The sequence below is a fragment of the Rhinolophus hipposideros genome (assembly GCF_964194185.1).
Source record: "Rhinolophus hipposideros genome assembly, chromosome: 15".
In the NCBI taxonomy this organism is placed as follows: Eukaryota; Metazoa; Chordata; class Mammalia; order Chiroptera; family Rhinolophidae; genus Rhinolophus; species Rhinolophus hipposideros.
The window spans coordinates 24,417,909-24,443,683 of NC_138061.1; the positions used below are offsets into that span (position 1 = coordinate 24,417,909).

Here is a 25,775-nt window from a genome sequence, read left to right on the forward strand (position 1 = left end):
CATCCTACATGCTTCTCACAGCCCTGTTCCATTTAGAACATTTATATCCTTGAGAGTATATGAGGTTTCTCCCTAAATACCTCTTATTTTCCTATATTCTAGTCTGTTTCCTTTACAATGCTCTCAGATTCTTTGTTTCTGCCTTCCCTTCTCCCTGTCACTCGTCTCTTTTCCGTAGTGCTTAGTCTCTACTGGGGCCCTCACCTTTAGATCTTAGGTATCTTTCTTCTTCCTTATTTCCAGACCCTCTTCCCACACAAGCAGACCCTGTAGCAGCATTAATATTATTTATGAGTAAGTTTAGCCGTAAGGATGGGTCATCTTTTCAATTCCTAATTAGCCCTTCAGCTGAGAGGCAGCTGTACTGAATTGGGGTGGAATCATGAGTGATATCACTATTTCCTGAATTCCTACGATGTGCTAGGTTATTGGGTATTGGGAGAAGCCATGCCAGTGTTTAGGAGGATGGAAGACGAGGGAGATGAGCTAGCAAAGGACAAGGAGTAGCCCGTTAAGTGAAAGAAGCTTCAAGAAAGAAAGTTGTGGTGTCCAAAAGCAACAAACAGGCCAAGTAAGGGAAAGTCTCAGAACTGACCATTGGATTCAGTGATCCTGTCAGGAGCGTTTTCAGTAAAGTGATGATGAAGGGACAAAAGCTTTATTGGCGTCCCTCCACTTTAATAGGAGGGAAGGCAGAGTGTGCAGATACAGATGCAGGTAGGGTGGCAGATTTGATAGTGAAAAGATGAAGAAACAAGCTTAAGTAACTTCCCCGAGATTATACAGTTAGTAAGTGGCAAAGTCAGAATTCCAACCAGGGCTAACACAGCAGGTGCTCTTGACCTCTAAGCTGCACTGCCCTCTGCCCAGCATCTAACGTGCCGGATAAGTGCTGTGAGCATCAGCTCATTGAACACCTACTGTGCACCCCCTGTACAGAGCTATGTTGGAGACTGGAAGAGAAGTTAGACATGGTCCTTGCCCTCAGGAGCTTTCAGTATAATAAAAGGGAAAAACAAGTGTAGTGCTCTTGTGTGCCACATAACATTTTGGTCAGTGACAGACCACATAAATGATGGTGACCTTGTAAGATTAAAATGGAGCTGAAAAGTTCTTACTGCCTAGTGACCATCATAGCCACGGTAACTTCATAACACCAAGCATTACTGTTTTGTGCTGGTCTCAGTCTGACAGTATTAATACTGTTGACTCAGAAATGCCTGGGGGCACTCACCTGGGCCCTAATGAGCTTCCCAAGACAGGTCCCCTTCCTAAACCGATGTCATGACTGGACAGACCCTTGTGGTTCTTATTATGATTGCAAGATGCCCTTCAGCAATAACCATTAGAAACATTGAAGAAAAAAAGTTTCTTACAGGCCCTAGAAGGTACAACGTACACCAGTGGGGACATGGAGAGGTCGAGGGTAGAGAGCGCGTGTGGGCGTGGGATTTGCAGGCTCACTCTTTATTAGTGAATTTAAAACCAGAGTGGGAATTTACAGTGCAGGAAGAGAAAAAAACACAAGTGGTCCAAACGGTCAGTTATCAAATCAACCTAGATCTCAAAAACAGAGGCGCCTCAGTGCGGGAGGTGGCCCGGCTCTTTATCTAGCCCTGTGGCTGGCCTTGTGTTTATTGGAGACAGACTTCCTTGAAGGATGCCTCTTTGAAGTGGATGCCTCAGCAATCAAAGTCGGGTACTTGCATTACAAAAAGAATAGCCCACTGTCACGGCTTCCACTACAGTCACTCACGTGTCTGTGGTGATGCTGGTGTCAACATACCCATTGGGCTGCCGGTCTTCTACAAGTGGAGCACACACAATTACCTTAGTAGGCTATAGCATCTAGTATGTGTGAGTGTACTCTGTGCTGTTCGTACAAGGACGAAATCGCCTAATGATGCATTTCTCAGAACTTGTCCGTCATTAAGCGGCGTATGACTGTAAATGTAACGTAGGTTAAGATGAAAGAGAAATTTGCACTATGCTCTGGAAAATAGCAAGAATTCTGGGAATGAGTGTCTTTGGGGCAGAGTCTTAGGAAGTGAGGATTGATCTTCAGACTGGAGGAAGGACATGAGCATGTGAAGGTGGAGAAACTTCCTTCTACCCTCAAGGTTCTCAGCTGATCTAATAATCAAATAGACAGGAGGCAGATTAGCAAGAAGAAATAACCAAATTTAATACATAACGTATGTATGGGAACCCCACATACATGAGAGAGTCAAAGACAAAAGGGAACATGTATGTAAGATGTCCTGAGCTAGGGAAGAGGTAAGGATGGGGGGTTTCAAAGGATAAGAGCAGATGTTTAGTAAATAGAAGTTTGTCCTGTTCTACTGACAAGTCAGAAGAAGTATCGCTGATAATCTCCCAGTATAGGCAAGGCTCTGGGAGGAGCAGAAGTTTCTCCTGAGCCCTCAGCCTAAATTGCCTCTTGCTCAAAACAATCTGCATATCGCAGAGGCACATCTTCCAGTGCCTAGCTCTGAACCCCCACAGGCAGTTACAGAGACATTAACAAAAGTTTAGGAAATTACTTGTCCTTGCTACTTTTACTGTCTCCTCCCTTTTCTTCCTTAACCTTTCCTCCACCTTCTCCTCCTTTTCTCTCTCCGTCCACAACCTGCTGCCCCATCTTCTTTTTCAGCATTGTTTACAGCAGGATTTCTATCTACTCTGGGAGTCTCATAGATAATCGTTATTGCTGAACACCCACTCTCTAGTAACAAATAGCAAACATCAGGGGTGGAGTGCTGCTTTAGGACTTTTGAAAGGAGCCAGGGGAGTGTTTCTGTTGTGTCAAGTGAAAGGGAATGCTGAAGATATATCTCCAAGGTTGCATTTCACCAGTAATACTGGGATTGAGCAAAGTAGAAGTTCTTCTCTCCTTTCTCTTAGGCCACATTTTGTTGTACACAGATTTATCATGTGAAAATAGCAGCCCATTTACAGCTTTTGATTTATTCTGGGTTATAGTGCTATGGAGGTAGAGCTGAGGCAGTTTGCATCTTTATGCAGACTCTACCTTTAATGCCCTACAGGCAGTAGGACTTAGAAAAGGAGAGGAGCCCTCATATTATAACCAGCTACTAACTCGCCACTTACCCAAAGATGATTTCTTTTAGCTTCCCGTAATGTCTTCCACTGGATCATTTCATAACTAGCATCTTTCTGACCTATAATGGATCCTCTCTCTTCTCATGTTTGATTTACTAGGTGTGTTTCCTATCATGATAGCTTTATCAAAGGTATAAAGTTGCTAAAGGAAACTTTGTTTTCCATAACAACTAGGGAAAGATTCGTCTTTCCTTGTAATCTTACGTAGAAATTAAGAAAGACCATAGAATTTTAGATTCAAAGTAGAAGCAAAACCATCAGCTTCCTTATCTCACAGAGAAGAAAACTGACAGCCAGAGAAGTCAGACATAGCTACAAACTGTTTGTTACCGTGTTTCTCCGAAAATAAGACCTAGCCGGACAATCAGCTCTAATACGTCTTTTGGAGCAAAAATTAATATAAGACCCGGTCTTGTTTTGCTATAGGACTGGGTATAATATAATATAATACAATACCGGGTCTTATATTAATTTTTGTTCCAAAAGATGCATTGGAGCTGATTGTCTGGCTAGGTCTTATTTTTGGGGAAACCGTAGCAGAAATTGAACTTCTAGGGGCTCGATGTCCTCCTCGCTCATCGCATATGCTCTCTATTGTACTGTCTCTCTGTATAACTCATAATGAAAGCTGTCCTCCCAAATGATGTTGCCATCCTATTGGTTTGGTGAACCAAATCAGTCTTTATTGGGCAATAGGTTTTAGATTACTGAGTCAATCGGTACTGCATAATCTTTCTTGTTACTTTGCTGGTCTAGGTGCTTGTTGTGGTTGGGTGGTGAGGAACAAAGATGGACAGGATGTGGCAAATTTGACTCAGTAATGGTCCCCCTCTGAATTAGACCATGATAGAGTTTGTTTACTTGTTTTGAGGGAAAAATTAAGGTTTTACTATATTTTGAGATAATCCTCTTAATCTAGTGCCATGAAGTCAAACAGATCTGGCTTCAAATTGTGGCCCTACCTTGTACTAGCTTTTGTGATTCTGGGCAGGTTATTCAAACTCTCAGAGATTCCTTCTTTACCTGTGGTAAAATAAGGATAATATAAGTAAGACTCTTCTTGCAGGGTAGTGAAGATCAAGAAAATTTATATCTGCTTCCTAGACCTTGTCCTGAACATAGCACGTAATATACATTGACAGCATGGAAGCTGTCGGGACTACTGCTGTTGGTTTGGAAGGTGTAAGGGAACAGAACAAATGAACAAAAAAAAAATCTTTGAATGAAAAAAGCACAAGATTTGATCATCTAGAGGCTCATTTGGTAACTATCAGTAGAGAATCTAAAAGGTGTGCATAATAGCACATTAGGTATTTGAGGAAAGGAAAAGGAAGTGTGAGCAACATGAACCATGGGTTTTTAAAACTGAAGGAATCAGGACATCATCAAAGCTAACTGTTTCATTTTACAGATGGGTCAGTTGCGTCCCAGAGAGAATGAGTTGTTAGGTTACCCAGGAGTAAACATCTAATTATTAATAAAGCATATAACCCTGGTCTCCTTAAGGTTCTTTATATTATTTTACAAATAGGGATTAAATGAAAGTTCAAGGAATCATTCCTGGACATCTGATAGGTGACCAGATAGCTAAGAGTAATCCTAGTAAAGTCTGTCTCAGCATATAGCTCTTCTGCTCAGAAACCTTCAATGATACTTCATTATCCATTGAAGGAAATAAATGGCATTCAGGTCCCTGGGGATCCGCCCCAACCTACCCCCTCCAGCCTTATCTCCTATTACTTTTCCCACATATTAATTATATCCTTCAAACTGTGCCCCACCATTTCCATGAACCCTCCCGTTGCCCCACCGGGGAATTTGCTTTGTTGCCTTTGCTGGTGGTGTTCGTTGTAGCACTTAACCACACTTGATCTTACTCCAGAGTGTTGCTTCTGCATTGTGAGAGGCAAGGACTACCTTGGTCAATTTTTTCTCTTCTGCAGTGCCTCATGCATGATAGGTATCTATCTAATGTTTGTTGAATTCCAGTAGGTATTTTTTTTATACTCACCTTTCTGGCTTCTAGCCTCATTCTCCATCCAGTTTCTCAATACCCGTATGCCAAATGAATTAGATGGAAAAGGGATTTAAGAAATGGTTTTGATGCTTCAAGGAAAGTGCAAGCATACATAACTGGATTCTTCTGGTGAAGAGTTTTACACTATAAAATTACCCACACACCAGATCAGAGTAAAAAAAGGAAGTACTTTTTATTCCTTGAGTGAGACGTCCAGAATGGCTGCAGGCAGGAGCTCGAACAGCTTGTGATTTGAGTGTACACTAATGGTAACTCGAATCCCCTAAAAGCAGGGCTCTCAGAGGAGGAAGGGTTCTGCCTCTAACTAAAGGGAAGAGAGTCCCAAAGAGTTTCAGATGTCTGAGGACTAGAAAGCTGAACTGGGAGAATGGGGAATGGAGGTCCAGTTTGAGCTGCACATGAAAGCACTTATTTGTACCCCTGTTTGATTACTAAAGGATTAAAGAGGCAGATGAGACTGATACGTGACCTTACCTCAGGCTTTTAAAGGGGGCTGTTTCTCTTTCCCACTGCTTTCTCTGCAAAACCTTTAGAGCAGCAGAATACTTCTACCTTCAGCTCTTAAAGCAGCCAAGCCAGTTTGACCAGCATGAGGGAAACACCAAACGAGACTGCCAACTCCAATCACATGAACTCTGGTTACTAATTATCTTCTGGCCTCTGTGGGGAAAGATATAGCTGCTCACTGATTGGATCCTGAGGTTGAAATAGCTCCACATGTCTCCGTGCTCCAACCGGAGCAGCAAGAAGAGTGACTCAAGTGCTTTGGGAGACATTTTAAGGACAGATACAGCCTTAGGCTAAACCGTACCTGTCCAAACTCCAGCCCAACCCAGGCCCATGGAAGAGAGAAATAAAACTTGTATCTTCAAGCACCCTGAATATGTGTGAAACCCACGAGATTAGAAAAGAAAGAGAAGCGGAGAAGAAAGAGCACTGGGGCTCCAGCTGGGAGTACGAAGATTGCAGGAGTTTACGGAAAAGGGACTTCATGGTGCTGGATGGACTTCACAAAGAAGATGACTTGGATTCCACGTACCGGACCACAGGGCAGAATCGGCCCTACAGAAAAAGGCATTGTGGATACTGGGATTTTGAGCAGAGTGAACCAAGGTCTGTGGACTATGGGGAAGCCAAGGAAAGCGAAGAAGACTGTATGTACCGCAGAAGTGGGGCTCAAGTCCATGGTGGCTGTAGGAATTCAGAAAACGTAGATTATGGGAACCCGTGCCCTGGGACTAAAGCTAATTGGCTCACAGGAAGCCCAGATGAAAGCTGGAAAGCTGGGGGACATAGGGAGACGAATGGATACATTGATTGTCAGAATCTGAATTATAATCTTGAGGACTCCAAAGAAACTGAACAATGGATGGGCTACAGGGGTTTGGATGATTCTTTGGGGAATTTTGGTCAAACTCAAAACTGGCATATGGACCACAGGAATTTTAATTATAATCTTGAAGATTATAAAGAAACTAACATTTATTATAGAGACCTGAACAATTTATATCATGTTCCTGGGAATTATACTAATGGTCAGTCTGTGGATTTTAATGGTGTCAATGAAGGTAAGGAATTTATCAAATACTATAAAGGGGACAGGACTGTTTATCAAAATGATAAAATCTACCCCAAAGCAAAGACTCATGCCATGGATCAAAGCGATTCTGAGACAGAAAATAAAGTCTGTGATACTTTATTTGCAAACTGTGAGTATAAACTCCAGAATTACAGAGAAACAGATTATCTCCATCAGATGAAGAATTGGGCATGTAATGGCATTGACAAACCGGGAATGATGGCACTTGGGAGCAGAGGGATCACCCCGGATGTGCTGTGGGATCAACGGACTTGGGGAGACCAAGGAGAATCTCTCTGTGGCATTCCTCAGGGCCCCTCCTTAGAGAAGAACACCCGGCATTTAGAAGAAGAGAGAAAATTAAGTGGCCCAGAGACTTGGAAAAGGAATAGTTGCTTCCGTCGCACAGCACCCAGCACCCTGAGACACTCAGTATTTGTGCAAAACAGGAAGAAAACCCAAGGTATGAACTCAGTTACCCTTCTTAGAAGTATAAAGCATGAAAATAGATCAAAGGGGTGGTTATACCAGGTATCAGGAACACTTGAGTGCTTAAAGAACCTGGCTCCCAGAGTCCTCATTAATTATATTTTGAGCGGGAATAACCTTAGAGATTTCATTCCTTTGGGAGGCACTTTACAGAGCAAGAATATATGTAGTGCTGTACATATGTAAGTAACATGGCTTTCAAAATCAGTGTTCTCACGGGAACATTCTTTTACCTTCCGTGGCTTTGTCAGGCGTGTCTAAATCCCAAATCTTTCCATTCTTACTTTATAAGTGTTGTCTTATGGGGATGGCAAATTCATTAACAGGGCACCAAGTGAAAATTCACTTTTATGGCATGTTCTTTCTCTCAAACCCTACACTTTAGAAATTAGTGGAAAAGAAGACTTGTTTTATAGATTGTTTATTCCTTGGCATTCAGAAATCTTAAGTGAATGATGAGCATGAAAACTCGTGTGGAATTCAGAACATTGTTTACATTCCTTATGGTGCTTTGTATAGGTTAGGTATTCAAATTACTTCATCTCACTAAGCCTTAACTATCTATCAAATGGGAACATTAAGAGTCTTGTATTATGTAGAGGTTGTTTCTTCCTTGCCAGTTTGTCTTCTTCAGTTCTCTGAAATGAACTGTTTATTTTATTTACTTATGATTTTTGCTGTTGGTTTTGTAATTACTGGACTCCCTGTTAAACCTTTCCCTTATTACATATGTTGTCCTCGTGCCAAGCAGTCCTTCTGGTTCTGGCCAACTTGGGGGTGTCCAAATTATGACCAGAGGATGAGTTTTAGAGTCAGAAAATGTGAACAGTCTGGGAAATCCATCCGACACCTTCCTCCTAAGTGGAAAGTTTCACTTCCAGACCTCCTGCAGACTAGTCTTACTTGTTAGATTGGTGGTGGGGGGCCCTGGAAGGCTGAAAAGCTAAGCCCCCGTGTGATGCTGGAACTGCCACTGGTTTATCCCATGGTCCTCCAGCACAGGCTCGACTTAACTTGAATTTCCAGGGCTCCATTGTGGCGAAAGCAGGCTCTCTATCTGCATTTATAAAGATAAAAATGAAACCAAACCCAGCTTTAGTGGGGAGGCCAGGTATTTAGCAGCTAGCCACTTTTTTTTCTAGGTGCATTTTTGCTCTGAAATGATAGGGATTGGATGACATCTGAATTCCTTCCAGTTCAAAAAAAAAAGTCTGATTCTGTGATTCCTGATGTTGAGTTTTGTATTGTTCCTATTCCCTTCCCCCACAGCTGTTCCTCAGATGAACTTTGTTTCCTACCTTGACTTCCTTATTGTGTTAAGCCTCCTAACTGTAATCAAAGTGAGTTTATTCTGTTTGACTTACCAGGAGTCAAACCCTTCTCCCTGGAGTGTGGCAATATGCCCTATGAGCTCTGAAACCAGCTCAATTCTACCGTACATCATTTCCGTTTTTACAGCTCTCTCTCTTTATATTTGAGGACCTACTTTTGGTAGTATGTTCCCGTTTAGTTCAGTTGACATCCCTTTTTATGCCTCCAACATCCTCCTTACCCTATCTTGTTTTTTACCAGAAATCTCTGTGCTCTGTGCTCTGTAACATTCTTTGCTAGCTGTCTTACAGCACATGCACCTCTGCCCTTTCTGGACATTACGCAGTCACAACATGTAATTACAGAGAGGAAACAAGTGTTGGAGTTGGTCGTCTGCCTGGAGTTCAGAATCTCAGCTCCATCATTTGCTAATAGTGTAACGTTAGAATTATTGAACCTCTCTGAGCTTCGGATTCCTTATTTGTAGAATGAAGAAATAATACCTGTCTCATGGTGAGATAATGTGAATAAAACAATCACATGTCTGGAACATAGTAGGTGCTCACAAATTATGATTTCTTTGTCTTTTATGACCCACCTTCCTTCCCACTTACAAGTTGCGAGTTGTCCCACCAGACTGTCTCTTCACGTCCCCTATCTCCCAGGATCCCCTCCCCTCCACGCCAGTTAGATATCTGGTCCTCGGACTCTGTGTTTGTAGATGTAATTATCTAAGTGGAACGCCCCATCCTCCTCCTCCCGACTTTTCTGCACCCTTCCCCCACTCCCTCTGAGAAACAAAGAGCTGTTTAATGACTGCCCAGCCCACCTCCAAGCTACAAAGAAACCAAGTCTGTTCTACCAGGGTTTGCCCTTCCCTCACCTGTCTTATCAGTTCATTCTCCTGTGGAGGCGTCCATCTTAGATGTTGTGAGGGCAGGTCTGTTAGGGTTTTGCCTTTAGTCCTACGGTGTGACCCCTCACCCTGGGCTGTGATCCGTACTCGAGGTGCGGCTCTTCTGAGGTCTCAGTGGAAAGTTAAAAGTGTTTATTGAGCCTCCTAACCTGGAGGGACTTCAATTTCAAACTGTCTCCCCACCCCATCCCCCCAACAGTGTGAATGTCTGCCTGGCCCTCTGGCTTCCAGCTGTTACTAGTTTCTGCTGAGTTCCCCGGAGTCTCATCCTCCCACATGCACAGTTCAAAGGTTTAAGGGGAATTTCTAAACAGATTTTGAGGCTGTTCTTTCTGTGGCTTCCTCATTTCCAGGATGTCTCAATATCGAGCTGCTTCAGAGCCCCAGACTTGAACCTTTGACTTCTCAGCCCAATAAGATTGCCAGTTGTTTTGCTTTATTTCCCCTAATGCTAAAAGACTAGGGCTTCCCTGGGGGGGAGGAGGGAAATCAGATAAATATGATCTTACCTACTTTGCTTCCCTTGTTTCCAGTCTCCTCCACATAGTTATGCCTTTATATAGTTATTTCAAAAAATATCTTGTCCAGAGTTGCTAGTACAACCTAGGTTAGTTGCTACTAACCTATCTTGTCCAGAGGTTAGTACAGTATTAGCTGCTACTCTCCTATTACTGGACCAAAAGTCGGCACTAAGGTTTTATACTTGCTAATAACATAAACAGTTTTGATGGGAAGGGGACCTACTGCTGCAAATTCCATGTTAACTGGGTTAATTTAAGTGATACTGGGATATCTGAATGAAGAACTCTTACAGAGAGAAATATGAAACTGGCATTCAGGTGAGAGTTAAAGGTAACGGTTACCTCACAGAATCTTATTATTACTAGAAGGGCCTTACTTATCAACAAGATCCACTGTTGTATAAATAATGGGTAACCACCCGTGGTTGGGTCTTGAAATCTATTTAGTGGGTTACAGCTAGCGTTTTTGAAAAATAAAATAGAAGTGAATAGAAAATTTCAAGCATGTCTCATGTAGTACAAGTAAGCATGTAATTCTTGTGTGTGAGAGTGTGGATGTACACATACATACATGTGTTATATAAATGTGTGTACCAAGACACAATGTAAAGTGGGGGTCACAGTAAAAAATGTTTGAAAAACTCTTAAATCCAACCCACTCATTTTATAAATGAAGAGGCCAAGTTCAGAGAAATGGAAATGTGTGTCCACTGTCACCAGTCAATTCTTAGATCAGAAATAGAATCTGGGTCTCTTGAGGCCCACCCCAGTGCTTTTCCTACGTCCCACAGCTGAAGCCAGAAGCACAGCTATGGGTTCGTTCCGCATAAATGAACTTAGAAGAGCAGGTAAGTATTGTGTTAGGGGAGCCTGAGGAAGGGCTTCAAATGGAGGGGATCGCAGCTGTGTTACTGGCAGCAGAGGTATCAGACAGGATATGGAGTGAGGAGAGACCTTTGCATGTGGTGGGTGGGGTGCGGAATAGGAGCAGCAGAGGCACCAAGTATGTCACAGGGAGATTAGGAGGGCAGTGGTGATGAGAATGTGAAAGCAATTCCTTAAAAGTTTGGACAGTCATTGCAGTGGAGCAGCAGAACCCAGGAAAGTCTTCTGTTTTGTTTTCCTCCCGAGATAAGAAAAACCCAAGATAAGAAAAACCTGAGTAGATTTGAAGACACTTTTGCCAATGTTACACAGGTAGTTCAGAGTTTTTAGGACTTTCCATTGCAAGTGTGGGAACATGATATCTCTATAGCTGCAGTGTGTATTCAAACTACTGGAATAAAATATCTCCAGTCAATCCAAGATGTTAGCTTTTTATCCTGGTTAATTTCATGTGCTGATTATAAGCCGCGGGTCTAGCAGATGCCATGAGGTCTCTGCCACTCTAGAGACAAGGGCCATACTCATAGGCGTTAACTAGGCAGTGACAAATGGCCAGCAAAAATACCCGTGGAATTTCATCATCATTATTATTATTATTACTCGTAGTCGTACCAACTTAATTTATATGCTTCACAGTTTTCAGAGCACTTTTTGCAGCTCTTACCTAATATTCTGTTAGAATAAACATGAGCCATTCATGTATTTTTATCTAACAAATTCATTGAGTGCCAAACACTGTCATGTTCCAGTTAGACAAAGGTTACCTTAAGACCCTGAAGAGGAATGAGGCCATATTTCCAATACAAGTGGACTGGAACCACGTATCCTATAGACTAGCTGTTCAGTTTCTCTCTATCTGTTTTTCATGGGCCACCTGTCTGTTGACATTTTTGCTTTTCTCTGAATTTCTGCTTTGGTCTCTTTACTACCAACCAATATTTTCCAGTTACCCATAGTTTCTACTCCCTTTTCACTTTAGATTACACATAAGCATAGATGTCCCAATACTACCTTGGGGAATTCTCACAGCTTCTGTTTTTCTTCCTATCTGATCTGACTGATAGTTCTTCATTCAGATTCCCAGGAGAGTGAGTATAATTGACTCAGCTTGAATTTTTTGGTTAGGCCTTGTCATTGAATTAACTGTTTGTTGATGAAGTACACATCCATGGTCCAGTGGCAATGGCACAGTCTGGGGTGGGGGTCATCTGGCTTAAATCATAGCTACAGGGACTACTGATGGTGCCAATATGGTGGGCTCTGGAGTGCACAGGCGTTCTGCGACTTGGCCGGCCCAGCCTAGCTTTGGCATTAGGAAGTGGGTGAAGGTAACCTTTGGTTGTCACAATGGCAGAGTGCGATGTTTAGGACCATCATGTACAATGAAGAATTGTCCTGCCTCAGTGCCAGTTGTGTCCCTATTGAGATACTGGAGAAGTTGAGTAAGACTTGTGTGTGGCCTTCGGGAACTCATAGTTTCAAACAGAAAATAACATTTAAACAAATAATTAAAATACAATTTTACAAGTGCTTTAAGGGGATCCCATTCCCCACCTTGGCCCTACTACCTGTGTAACCCTGTGTAAATTATTTAATCTCTCTATGCTGCAGATTGCTCACAATAAAACCAAATAATGTACCTATGATAGTTTTATGAGAATTAAGTTAATTTATAGATATATAAGTACTTAGAATAGTGTAATAGAGTCTGGCACATAATGCTAAATAAACATGAGCTGCTATCATTGTATCATCATCATCATCACCATCAGTCATCATCATTAGATGGGCACATAGATCCCACATCCCCTCTGAATTAAGTTGAACATGTATTTATTAACTAGTATTTGTGCTTAGCACTGTATCAAGCACGGGGTATCCTGAGAAGGATACCAGCTCCCCCCCAGCACGTGGGCATACACACACACACACACACACACACACACACACACACACACACACACACACACACACAAGTTTACAAATCAGTTGAAGAGACAAACGTAAACATATGAATAATTAATAAAGTACACTATATATAACATAGATAGTAAATGCTGTGGACAATCAGAAGAGGGAAAGCTCAGTTTTTACCTGAGTTATTGGAATAAACTTTGGGAAGATGTTTGAACTTGAGCTAAAGCTTAAAGGAGTAACGGGGTTGAGCTAGGCAGAGAGGAGCAGGGAGAACATTCCTGGTTGGGGAAACTGTAGGAGTTAAGACACATAGTTGTGGTGACGAAGAGGAACTGAATGGGGTGAAGAACAAAAGTGCTGAAATCTTAGAAACCAGGTAGGAGCCTTCGGAATGAGTCAGAGCTGGACCTGCGCGCGCGAGTCATCCTCTTAAATGGAATCCCTGAAACTGCGCGTAGATGACTTCTCTGAGGAAAGGAACAACTGGAGAAGAGATATAAGGGACTAGAGCAACTGTTGGGGTATAGAGCTCACGTAAACTTAGCATGTGTGACTGGGGTCCCGGGGAAAACCCAATTTATGTTCTCTTGTAATGAGGTCTTAGTCCATGTGTCAGCTAGAAAATAAGATAGTGCTGGCCCATATCCTAGGTTTAATCAGATATTACCATCAAAATATTGGATCACACTTGGAAATAATCCTTATTTTGAGAGATTGGGTTTACCCTTTTAAAGAACTACATCCAAAGCACTCAATGCTTAAAGATCATTCTATTTTGAATTATTCTTTTGTTTCATGAATTTATGTCTTGCCTTTCACCTAGATCCATTAAGTCAAATGGAAATAACTTGGAAGACCCTCTAGTTTAACGCCACTCGATTTGCTGTTCTTGAACCCCAGACGTGAACATGACTTGCCTAGGACTGAAAAAGCTTGGAGGACATTTCTGGGTTCTACCGTATTTCCCAGAAAATAAGACCTAACCAGAAAATAAGCCCTAGCATGATTTTTCAGGATGACATCCACTGAACATAAGCCCTAAAGTGTCTTTTGGAGCAAACCTTAATATAAGACCTGGTCTTATATTTGGGGAAACATGGTGTACTCTGCCCCATCTCCTAGCACTCTGCTTGGTAGTTCTCCCTTCAATATTCATACATTTTTGTAATTAAAACTTTGAATAGGATTATAATTCACATCAAACTGATTTGGGGGTGCACAGTTACAAAAGCTACATAAAATGTTATGGGAGCAAATGGAAGTTATAAAAGCAAACCACCTAATACAAGCTGAAGAAACTCTGGTTTTATAGACTAGTGTGGAAGAATAACCCAGAGGGTCACGTGGATGAGCAAATTTCAAAGCATCAGTGTAGTGTATTATTAAATACAGAAATATAATACAATGCCATAAATGGCCACACTCATATGGAGAAGATATTTAACCCAGAACAGGCCTTGACATGTAATGGAAAGCACTGATTTGGGGTGCTGCTTTTGAATATGCAGTGTTATTAGCTGTGTGGGTTCATTGCTTTGTGCCCAGTGTCTAGTTTGTAAAATGAGAGCAGTAATACATTCTCTCGGGAGACTTGGTAAATGTATAACATCGGGTGTATATGTGTTTCGAAAATAAAGCTTTTTTTGTAAAGTTTTCAAGACTGATTATAGTCAAATTGTTTATTAAACAATGATAGTTTATTTCTAATTAATGATTTTATGCAATGATCTTTACCTTCTTGATAACTTCACTTCTGCTGTCTAAAACTGAAATAATAACCTCAGTTTTAAGCACACCAGTAACACACCTTTCTAGGATTTATGTGTATTTGGTGAGTATTCAAAAATGATGTTCCAATTGATCCTAGTGTTAAACCTGCTATCCTGGCAGCATAGGAAGTTGCAAACTCTTGTACTTGGGGTACTTGACTCTCGTTTGCTCTTCTGGATAGCGCCTGGAAACGGAAGGGGGAAATGGGAAGCTTCGAGCTAAGTTTCCTGAGGTAGAAACCCTCCCAGCAGGATTGTACTCCAGGCTTCTTGCCAAAATAGGCGGGGCAGCTACTGAGCAAAAGCCACAGAGAAAGTTTTTTCAGTTGCTGTTAAGATTTAGGACCTGAAGTTTTGTGATCCTGGAAGAGCCTTCTGTGTGCCCTGTGGACGAGCCAGGGACCATAGAGCTGCAAGCTCTCTACCTTAAGCAAACTTTCTCCAAATAGAGGTCCTGTAGGTGCTAAGGGAAAGCCGTGGTGGGGGTTGGGTGGGCTGGCTGGAGCGTTGTGGTAACATGGAAAACCAGGATTCATGATTCCTCTAGCTGGGCCTGGGGTGAAGACGAGCACATTTACAGATTGCTGCCTCTCTGCATTTTCTTGACTGATTGCTAAGCAGGCAGTTCTGTTTTGCTTTTCTTGTAAGACTAGCAAATTGTCATTTCAACAGCACTTTATTACTCATTTTCTTCAGCAGTTTAAAGGGATGAGGTCAGGAAAGAAACCTCAGATTATTAAAAAGTGAAGAAAGAATTTGAAATGGATTAATTGAGAGTTGACTGTATTAGAATATTCTTATTAATAGCAAATGTTTCTTTTTTAATTTTAGTATTGTCATATTATTACATGTTTACTATAGAAAAACTATATTCTCTCATAAACTATTTTGTAATCTGCTTTTTTCATTTAAAAACACACAATGTTCCATGTTAACAAATATAGCTCTATATCTCAATGGCTATAGTAGTATTCTACTCCCCAGATATGCTATAATTTATTTAACCAGGCCCCTTGGGGAGAAATTCTGGCTGTTTCTATTTAGGTCATTTCTAAAAATATACATCGAAGAACATCCTTATGTGTATATTTTTGTGCACTTATCCAATTATTTATGTAGAATAAACTCCTAAAAGTGGACTCCTGGGTTAAAACCCTTACCTTTTATATTTTAAGAAGTAGAGAAGGCGTTAAAGGTTTCTGTACCTTTGGATGCCAAGTTTCTCAGGGTTACCAAGAAGGAGCTGAGGTTTCATGAAGGGGGCTCTCCCCTCCCCTGAGTAAGATGATCGGTGCGTAAGTCAGAAAGATCCGTCAAAGGACATGATAATACAGGCCTTTCCCTTCATTTCACATAATTTCTGCCATAATTTACCTGAAATGCTATTAAACATTTACTGTGTGTGGCACTTACAGAGATTTGATTCCAAGGGGTTATTTACATTATACTGAATAGGGTTTTATAGCTATGCTCATACGAACACACACATATATGCTTAAATACATAGTTGTTCACAATCTTGATGGTGGGCGAAGTCTGGCTCTCTAGAGGTGAAGTTGTGCTTTAGAATTGCACTGTTTTTTGTTTTGTTTTGTTTTTTTTAAAGATTTTATTGGGGAAGGGGAACAGGACCTTATTGGGGAACAGTGTGTACTTCCAGGACTTTTTTCCAAGTCAAGTTGTTGTCCTTTCAATCTCAGTTGTGGAGGGTGCCGTTCAGCTTCAAGTTGTTGTCCTTTCAGTCTTAGTTGTGGAGGGCGCAGCTCAGCTCCAGGTCCAGTTGCCATTGCTAGTTGCAGGGGGCACAGCCCACCATCCCTTGCGGGAGTCGAACCCAGCAACCTTGTGGTTGAGAGGATGAGCTCCAACCAACTGAGCCATCCTGGAGCTCAGCGGCAGCTCAGCTCAAGGTGCCATGTTCAATCTTAGTTGCAGGGGGCGCTGCCCACCATCCCTTGCGGAAGTCAAGGAATTGAACTGGCAGCCTTGTGGTTGAGAGCCCACTGGCCCATGTGGGAATCGAACCAGCAGCCTTCGGAGTTAGGAGCATGGCACTCTAACTGCCTGAGCCACCAGGCCAGCCTAGAATTGCACTGTTTTATCATTAGCTACCAGCTGGCTGCCAAAACCCACAAGTAGAATTCCAGGTTGTGACTCCTAGGATTTGCCTAGAGGTGGAATAGCTGTCTGTCAAGAGCATAGCATGGGCTCAAATCTCAGCCTTCCACTTACTGGTCCAGTTACTGAATTTCTCTTCATTCCTCATCCATAAAATGGGGACATGGTAGGGTTGTCGTGGGGATTAAATAAGGTAATGTTTGTAAAGTGCCAAAATGGGTGTGCTTGGCATACATGGTAAGTGCCATATGAATATTTTTAAAACAAATTTAAAGCTGAAAGGATGGAGGGGAGCAACAACAGGCTCGCCATCCAGTAAAGCCTCACAATTGAATGGTGAGATTTTAGAAGCAGTGGGAAGGGCTCTTCAATAAAAGTTGTCTTCTCTCAGATTGTTTAAAATGTCACCAATAGAGATGTATCCTAGCATGACAGTTTTAAATTACTGGAAACACATTAATAGATTCTTATGAGATTACAAAATACTGATTCAGCTCAAGTCCCCATTGATCCTTCAACCCCAAATCCCAGTTTCCTCCGAGACAAACTGATGAGTTTGGTGTGTGTGTTCTCCTTCCAGACCTTTTTCTGTGCATTTATGTATTATATGTATGTCAGGAAAAATGTAAGGGTTTTTTTGTAGGTTTTTTTCTTTCATTTCCCTTTTCTGTCTTTTTACAAAAGATGACATATTGTTCTGCAACTTTCTTTTCCTCGATTTCTTGTAAAATCTGAGGTCTTGTGGACTGTGAGCAGGGCTCTTAGTCAGTCCCTGTGAATTACTCTGTGCGGTTCCTGTTGTCCTGGGACCAGCCAGCTGACATTTGCATTCTGATGGCTTTAGGGTAAGGTACCTAAGGTACAGGTCGGTTCCCTTGGCAAAGCCAGGGCGTAGTGAGGGGCTACGCCTTGCCTGGAGTGGGACTGCAGAGAGGGGGGTCCTAGTACATACAACTGCCTACTTTCCAGCTTTGCCTCTTATTATAAGAGATGGATGGGCCTTCAGAATTCTTCCCTAAAAAAGAGTATCCCCCCAAAATAATGCTCAGCAGGGGTAGGAAAAGTAAGAGCTAATACTTTTGGATTAACAGTTCCTGAAGTGGAATTGTGACTGTTTAGGATGAGGAAAGGAGCGCTAACAGGGGAAAGGTGTTAAGCCTGAGCAAAGCAAGGCCCCTCTTCTGCATTTCAGTCCAGTAAGTGAAAGATTCCAGCTCCATCCTTTAGAACTGGCCCTGCTGTGGTAGCCTGGGGGACTCTAGGCGATTCATATGTAAATATGGGAAAGCCTGGGGGAATTTTAGGGGCTCTGGAGCATTCCTGAGCTCTGGTAAGATTGGACTCTGCCAGTTTACACTTCGACCCACACTTAGGCATGCGCCAGACTTTTGGCTCTCCGGGTACCTCCCAGGGCTGCTGCGGCTTGCACAGAAGCAGTGCAGCCTCCTTCTCACCCAAGTGCAGTTTGGGACCAAACCTGGAATTCGAAGATTTTCCCCACCAAAGACAGCCAACTTTCAGAGGCAAGGGGAGAAAGTGAGTGGCTTTTCTCTTTAACTCTAAAGTGTGGTTATGAGAGCTGGGGGAAGCTGCACACTGACGAGATGCTGTAGCACTGAGGAAAGAGCCTGGTGATAAAGTACTAACCTGAGAGGGTGAGGGTATCTTGAAAAGGGATAGAGTTGGGACTGGGAAGTAGGGGTGGGTGGAAAGGGGAACAAAAGAAGGGGAAAAAACCTAATCCACCACTGATTGTTTTATCACAGCAAGGAGATGTTGTGGCCCTGCTCCTTAACACCTAGAGGGCAGTCCTAGGAAGAAAGTGGGATGAGGCTGGTGCTAGGCCACAACTTCCTCGCCTCCCGATTTTCTTGTTCTTATAGAAAAGTAGAATTTTATGGTATCTGAACAGAGTGTTTTCTCCTTGATGTATTTTTACCTTAACCTGGTGCAGACTGCATATTCTGGCCCATCGTGGGAAAAGGACTGACTAACTTGTGTTATTACCTTCTTTACTTCTCTGGATACCTCTGTGAAGCAGGTATTATTATCTTTATTTTACAGATGATAGGAACCTACGGCCCAGAGGTAAAAATGGACTTTCCCGGGCCCTCCCCCGCTAAAGAGTGGAGAAGTTCAAGATTCAAAGCCTCTTGTCTCCACTGCAGCTGGCTGAGGGTAGAGGCTGCCTTCTCTCAGTGTTGGTTGTCCCAGATAATAAAACTGTAGATCAAGCCTTTTTCTTAGAATATGTCTGGAATAATGGAAGAACAATCTTACATTTGGAGTCATTTCAAACCAGATATTTCTAGTTTGACTTTATCTTTGGTTATTAGATAATATGTGTGTGGAGCTTGAAGGTCACCTGCATATTCAGAAACACCTAGGATTTTGTTAAAATTGCAGATACACAGGTCCCACCCAGATTCTCTGAATCAGAACCTCAGGGGTGTTGCCCGGGAAAACTGCAGTTTAGCAAAAGATCTCGTAGGGGTTTTTCATCATGCTAACATGTTTTTGGTTATGTTTTTTAAAGACTGATCTCAGATGGATAATTCCTGCCTAATTCTTGTCTTCCCCTTATGTGGCATTATGTTGCCTCTCATTTTCTTTTTAGTGTTCTGTATCATTGGTTTTAACTTCCAGCTTGGTATTTCTGTTGCTGAGATCATGGAATGGATTTTATACCTAATTAAATGAAAGCAATTCTTAATAAGAAGAGCAGATTTTTTTTCAACCTATTTGCCAAGGAAGTTGTGGGTACTGATTCGTCTTCATAAAATTCGGCCAGCTACTCTTTTTTAGGACAAATTCTAAAAATGGTACCACACAGATGGGAGTTCTCCCTGCAGGGATGGCCTTCTAAACTCTTCATCTGTTCATGATTAGAACTGACGTGTGGGATCAGATTTCCTGATTGTTGACAATTGTGAGGCCTTTGGTTCTCAAGGACTGTGTTCTTTTCAACTCCAACTGTTGAGGAGTCCTGCTTTGGCACACAGAGTTGCTGACCAGTTCCCTTTTCCCTTCTAGAAATGACACTCCTCTCCTCCCAGTCGTCATCACCTGTGTCCCCTTCTGGGTCCGTGTCCACTGAAAACCCAGAGCAGAGGATGCTGGAGAAGAGAGCCAAGGTGGTAGAAGAACTTCATCAGACGGAACGAGACTACATTCGGGATCTGGAGATGTGTATTGAGCGGATCATGGTACCGCTGCAGCAGGCACAGGTGGGAACTATGGGAGAACGTTCGCTTTATCTTGAATGTGGTTCTCTAAGCCTGAAAAATCGGGATATGGGAGCTTTCATCACAAAGATTTATTGGGTTTGAAGTAGAGGCAGTGGCTACTGGTGTTGCTCTTTATTCAAGGGTTCCAACATACGTGTGTCATCAACTTAAGCCTACAACATCCTGTCACTTATCAAGTCTACTGTTAACCAGGACATTCCTGTTTCTTTGGCTCCTAGAAACAGTACCAGGGAGTCTGGATTGTCACAGTACTGGGAAGGTTGTGTGATAATATAATGAGTCTAGGAATGACGGCTCCAGCCCCTGATTGTACAGATTTATTCAGGAAACTCTTTAACTGTCATATGCATATGCTAGGTACTTTTCTAGATGCTGGAGATAGAAAAAACGGTTAACAGTTCCTGGGGATTTACAGTCCTTATTGCTTATTACTTGACTACCTGGCCTGGGCTTGGGCTTGTATTCCTGGAGCAGTCACTCCCAAGAACTTTTACAGGAAGTGGGCAGTGCCATCAGCTCTTGGGTACTGGGTGGGATACATATCCCAGTGTAATTATAGACTAAATTGTTTCTGTAGTCATTTTACTAAGGTAGTAGTAAGGTGGGGAGAACAGAATAAATAGTTGGGTCAAGGTTAAAGGGTGACACTAAAGATGATGTTGGATGTTTCTATTCTGGAAACTTCGTGAGAATGAGTGAAAGTGACCTAGAATAATTTTTGTATCGTCCTTAAAGAGGTGTTCCTAATATGAATGACATGCTATTAATTACATTTTTGTGCATCTTTGTACTTTGTCTCCCCTTTTCAGATACCAAACATTGATTTTGAGAGTCTTTTTGGAAATATGCAGATGGTGATTAAGGTCGCAAAGCAGTTATTGGCAGATCTGGAAACCAGCGATGCTGTAGGTATGAGCTCCTGCCGTTGTTTCAGAAGCAGCTTTTTTTTTTTTTTTTTTTTTTAACTTTATGAGTAGGAGGCAGGAAAAGGGCCTTGCTGGCATGAGTAATTATGCTGGGAAATTAAGTTTTAGTTACTTAGTTTAGAGGTTATTTGGCTCTCAACTTCTTTTATCTGCAACCTACTCGGAGGTAACATGAGATGTTAGCAACAGAAGAAATTTTAGCTTATCGTATAGTGTGATGTTTTTGAGACTGACGGTTGCAGCCCATTAGTGTGTCATGAAGTCATTTTAGTATGTCCCACCCAGTATATACTTTTTAATAAAATAGAAAATATCAGAATGTACTAACTACAGTCTCTTGAAGCTTTTATTTCAATTCTATATATATGTATAGTGAGTCATCATTTAAAATGTATTCATGTGGGTCATTGTCAAAAATGTTTGAAAAACAATCATCTGCTTCTTTTAAACAAGGAAGCCGTATTAGTTATCTATTGCTATGTAACTAATTATACCCAAACTTAGCAGCTTAAAAGAAGAAACAGTATTAGGTCATATTTTCTACATGTCTGGAATCTGGGAGTGGCTAGCTGGGTGGTTCTGGCTCAGGGTCATTCATGAGTTTGGAGTCGAGCTGAACTGATGGCCTGGGCTGCTGTCATTTGCGACTCAAGGATCCACTTCCAAGGAAGCACACTCGGCTCTTCAGGCCTCAGCTCCTTGCCGTGTGAGCCTCTCCATGGTGTCCTCAGGACATGGCGGCTGGCTTTCTCCAGAGTGAGTGATCCAAGAGAAAGAGAAGGCTCCAGGTGGGAGCCACAGCATCTTCCGTAACCTGATCTTCAGTATGACGTACCATCTGCCATTTCTGTTGATCAGACAGACCAGCTCTGGTGCAATGTGGGAGGGGGCCGCCTGTCATTTTGCTGTATTATTGGAATCATGGTCACGAGATGCTTCCACAGTTCTAGTCATCCCACTACACACATGACAACATCCAGCAGAAGGAAAAAGTGACCCTGTGTTGTTTAAGAGTGAGCAAACTTTTTCCAGAGGCCCCCGCATCGGATTTCTCTTTATTTCTCGAGGTCTAGAACTGGGTCACATGCACATGCTTGAACCGATCACTAGAGATGGTAATAGAATCATCACGTTGCCGTAGACTAGGCAATATTTACCGGACTCGCCTCAGAGAAAAATGGACTCAGGAACAGAATCAGGGCTGTGCTCTCCTGCAGGAGGGGGAAATGGCTGTGGGGTGTTAGGTGGTAGTGTAGCAGTGTTAATGTTTCTTGAGTGTGTATTATACACTACACACCCTTTCAAGATATGTCAAGCTTGATTTCAGTTGTTCCCTACAACAACCCCGTGAGGTTTAGGTACTATTACTTTTACTTTATAGATGAGGAAACTCAGGTCTTTCTGTCATCCCTGCTCATGCCATTAACTTGTGTACACAATAGCTGTATGTCTAGTAATGGACTGGTAAGAGAAACTAAAGCTTGGGGTCTTGTTCTCAGTTTAACTGGAGAGGTCAGAGGTCAGGGAAGTTGAGGAAGAAGAAACACATTGATTGACTAGAAGGAAGCCACAGTGACCCCATTTTAATAAAATGACAAAGCAAAAAAAGCCCATTTATAAGATTTTGTAAGGTATTTGAAATAAGTGTCTGTAGGTCATATATTTGAGTTATGAAAGAAATGAGAGAAATTGGTTGGTATATAAACAGGATTGATTATTCATGAAACAATCATTTTTTTCTTCCAATTTATTTTATTGCCTGTATATTATTATGACAACAATGAAATAGGAAATTAAAACAAAATATCCATAATCTCACCCCTATAAGATATCAACTGTGTTCATTCATTTTTTTTCTTCTTCCTTTCTACTTCTTGTCCCAAGACAAATAGGAATTAGGTAGCAGACTGAGATGTGTTGACGGTGCACAGGATAGTGGAAGATAGATCCTGGGAACTGAAAGGCAGGGATTTTAGCTTTACAAGGGAGGGACAACATGCAGTGGCTGTGATGTGTGAGAACTCTGTGCTGGGGGCTTCAGTGTTGGTCAGCCAGATGACCAGGCAGTACACTCCGTGGGCAATGCATAAAGGACAAGATTTGGGACATCTGAGAAGGGAAGGTTCTAGAAGTCGGAGAAGGCAAAAATTTAAAGTTTTGTTGAGCCACTAGCGAAGGGCAGATTGACATGAATTGCATAAGCAATCCCCCCCCCCCCCGCCATCCCTCCCTCACTGGATTATTTTAAAGCAATCCCAGACAGGACATCATATTGCTCGGGTCCGCTCCTATTTCTTTGGAGTGTATTCTCTCTTCTAATAACCTACTCTTTCACTGCCCCTCCGCCCCCCTCCAGGCCCATCTCTTCCTCCTGACCCTCCAACTCCTCATCCTCCCTTCCCTGCAGACTCTTCTTACCCATAGCTCTCCCTCCAGACCTTTCCAGCAATCACACGCGTACACACTCACTCACTCACTCACTCACTCACTCACTCACTCACTCACTCCTTGCCAGGCCCAGTTCTTCATTTTCAAAGCCTGCAAGATGTATCCCCGTCTAGGTGGGCTGGTGTTTCGAGCTTTAAAGTCTTTTAAAGTCTTTAAAGTCTCTTTGTTGGTGTGTTTAACCTTGAAAATGGTCTCCAATGAAACTTTTCTGAAGGTCTTGATTGTTTCTAAGTGTGGCTTCAGTAGGAGGAATTACTTCTTTAAGGCAAAGAAGTTTCCTGGGTTTTGTGGCTCTTTAGTTTTTCACTTGAGGTGCCATTGACCCCCTAGAGCCTGAGTTGGATGGGGAGCTGAGAGGGTTCCACACTGATAATTTTGTCCTTTGCCCCCATAACCACACCCCCATAGGGCCTCTTTCCAAATCCCTTCCCGCCCTCCAGAAGCAGAGGTTTTGGTTACTATTCACTGTTCCCTCTAACCCCCCCCACCCCCCAATTCCCCCCCCCCACCTTCCGTCACACAAAGGTCCCATTCGCAGGATCAAAATACATTCCTGGAATGAAAATATAGCCGTGCAGGCCACTCCACTCCTGTTAACAGTGGCCTCGGGCAGGAGAGTAAGGATGCTGAATTTGTGGAGCCTCTAACGCATTTGGAATTATTTGAGTGGCTGGCCCAGCTCCTTGAGGTTCAGGAATTTTCTACTGCAAACAGGACTGGCTAATTTCCCCTCCCCCCTCCCAACCTCACCTGCAGCAGAGAGATGCCCTGTGCCCATAAGCAAGTGTTTATTTTGGTTAACTTATTTAATATGTTTTAAACTTAACTTATGTTTAATGCATTCACATAGCACAAAGTTAGAAGGTACAGAGAACTACTTAATGAAAAGTCTCCTATCCATTCCCCCAGCCCACGCAGCTCTTCTCAACCAGAAGCAGTGTTACTATTTCTTTTAGTATATCCTTCCAGAGATAATTTATCATATGACAGCAATTACATATATATTTTATCTACCTCAGTCCCCCATCCCCATTTTTAAAAAATTGTACAAATGGCAGCATGCTATTCAAACTGTTGTGCACTAAGCCTTTTTCCCTCTCAACAATGTACCTTTCAAGCACTCTTTATGACCCAGAAATAGAAATGGGAAAAGTGTACAGTGAGGGATATAACTCAGCCAAAAGCCAAGGTAACCTTGGGTGCTGGAGAAAACGGCATTGAATTAACTTACTGACCCTGATTGGAGAAGGACTCTAGTACAGCCAGGACAGGGTCTAGTTGGGAAGGACAGAATGGTAGGTGTTCAGGGCTTGGATGAGTTAGAAGATCAGGAGGTTGAGATGAGAAAGAAGTACAGGACACTCTGGGTATGTACTAATATAAAAGAGACTGACTTTTAAATTATTTAAACATGCCCCACAGAAAAATATACTAGAGGACCCAGGATACGTGTTTGTGTGTGTATGCCTGTGCTTACTCTGACTATGTCCAGTGTTTTCTGATATTTTCTTTTCCATTTTATTTCCTCAAAAAAGTGTTGGTCATGACCCGTGAAGTAGATTTCATGACCTGTTAATGGGCTGTAACCCGCAGTTTGGAAGACACTAGAAATCAAGGTGTAGCTTTGTTGGTCCGTAGTTGATACAGAATAATAGTCACTATCGGGGAGGTTGAAGAACAGTGAATGGAAGAGTGTGAATGATCACCCATATGATAGCGAAGGTTCTAGGAATGCTGGCAGGGAATGGATACAAAGGAATAGTGTGAGAGAAGAAGGCCGGCAAATACCGGATGGTAAAAGCAGAAGAAGACATTGGTGGCTCCGGGATCCCAGAGCGGCCCTGAAGGTCAAGCAGGAAGCCGGCCCCACTCCGTGCCTGTTGAGTTGCAGGATTAGACAGAAGTGCGGCTGCGGTGAGGCAAGGCAGCATGGGTGTGATGTGTATGAAGAAAGGTTTGTCTTATAGAAAGGAGCTCTCGTTAAGGGAATACATTTAATTTAAATAGAAACTTATCTGCACAAGGGTAGAACATTCGTAGGGTGCCACATAGAGAGAAGCAGAGGTGACATTGTAGTGTAAGTGTTGGGGTTCCCTGAGAGGGAGGGTCTTATGTCCAGAGCACCTGGTTGAAATAGTTACAGGAGAAGCAGTGAGTAGGATCGTATCTTGAGAGAGGAGCACAAGGATGAGAGGACACTGTTTAGCGGGTGAGCGGTACGAGCTGAAGAAGGAAGGACCAAGGAAAGGAGGCAAGAGGAAGAGTATTTTTAATAAGTCAGAGAATCGGCGCATTCAGGCAGCAGCTCTAAATGAAACTGTTGTGTAGAAGTTTGCTTAGGAGCTATTCCTATGCCTAACTGGCTGTAGACCAGGGGTCTGTGGGTAGATTTCAAGGAGTCCATGAACTTGGATCAAAAAAATATTTCCATCTTGATTTTCATTATTTTCTCACTGAAATTTAATGGGTTGTTTTTTTTTAAGGTAT

The 25,775-nt window shown here is 42.4% G+C and overlaps 1 protein-coding gene across 2 annotated transcripts in view; it reads left to right on the forward strand.

The window, feature by feature from the left end:
- Positions 1 to 25,775, forward strand: part of DNMBP (dynamin binding protein) — a 92,789-nt gene that overhangs the window by 49,930 nt on the left and 17,084 nt on the right. Inside the window, exons 1-3 of one of the 2 annotated variants that reach the window (XM_081075070.1) lie at positions 5,898 to 7,203; positions 19,700 to 19,893; positions 20,724 to 20,823. In XM_081075070.1, coding sequence (XP_080931196.1) covers positions 6,045 to 7,203; positions 19,700 to 19,893; positions 20,724 to 20,823 — 1,453 coding nt within the window. In that variant the 5' untranslated portion in view covers positions 5,898 to 6,044. Of the gene's footprint in view, positions 1 to 5,897; positions 7,204 to 19,699; positions 19,894 to 20,723; positions 20,824 to 25,775 lie in introns of those variants that run through there. The other variant, XM_081075069.1, reaches the window with a different exon arrangement.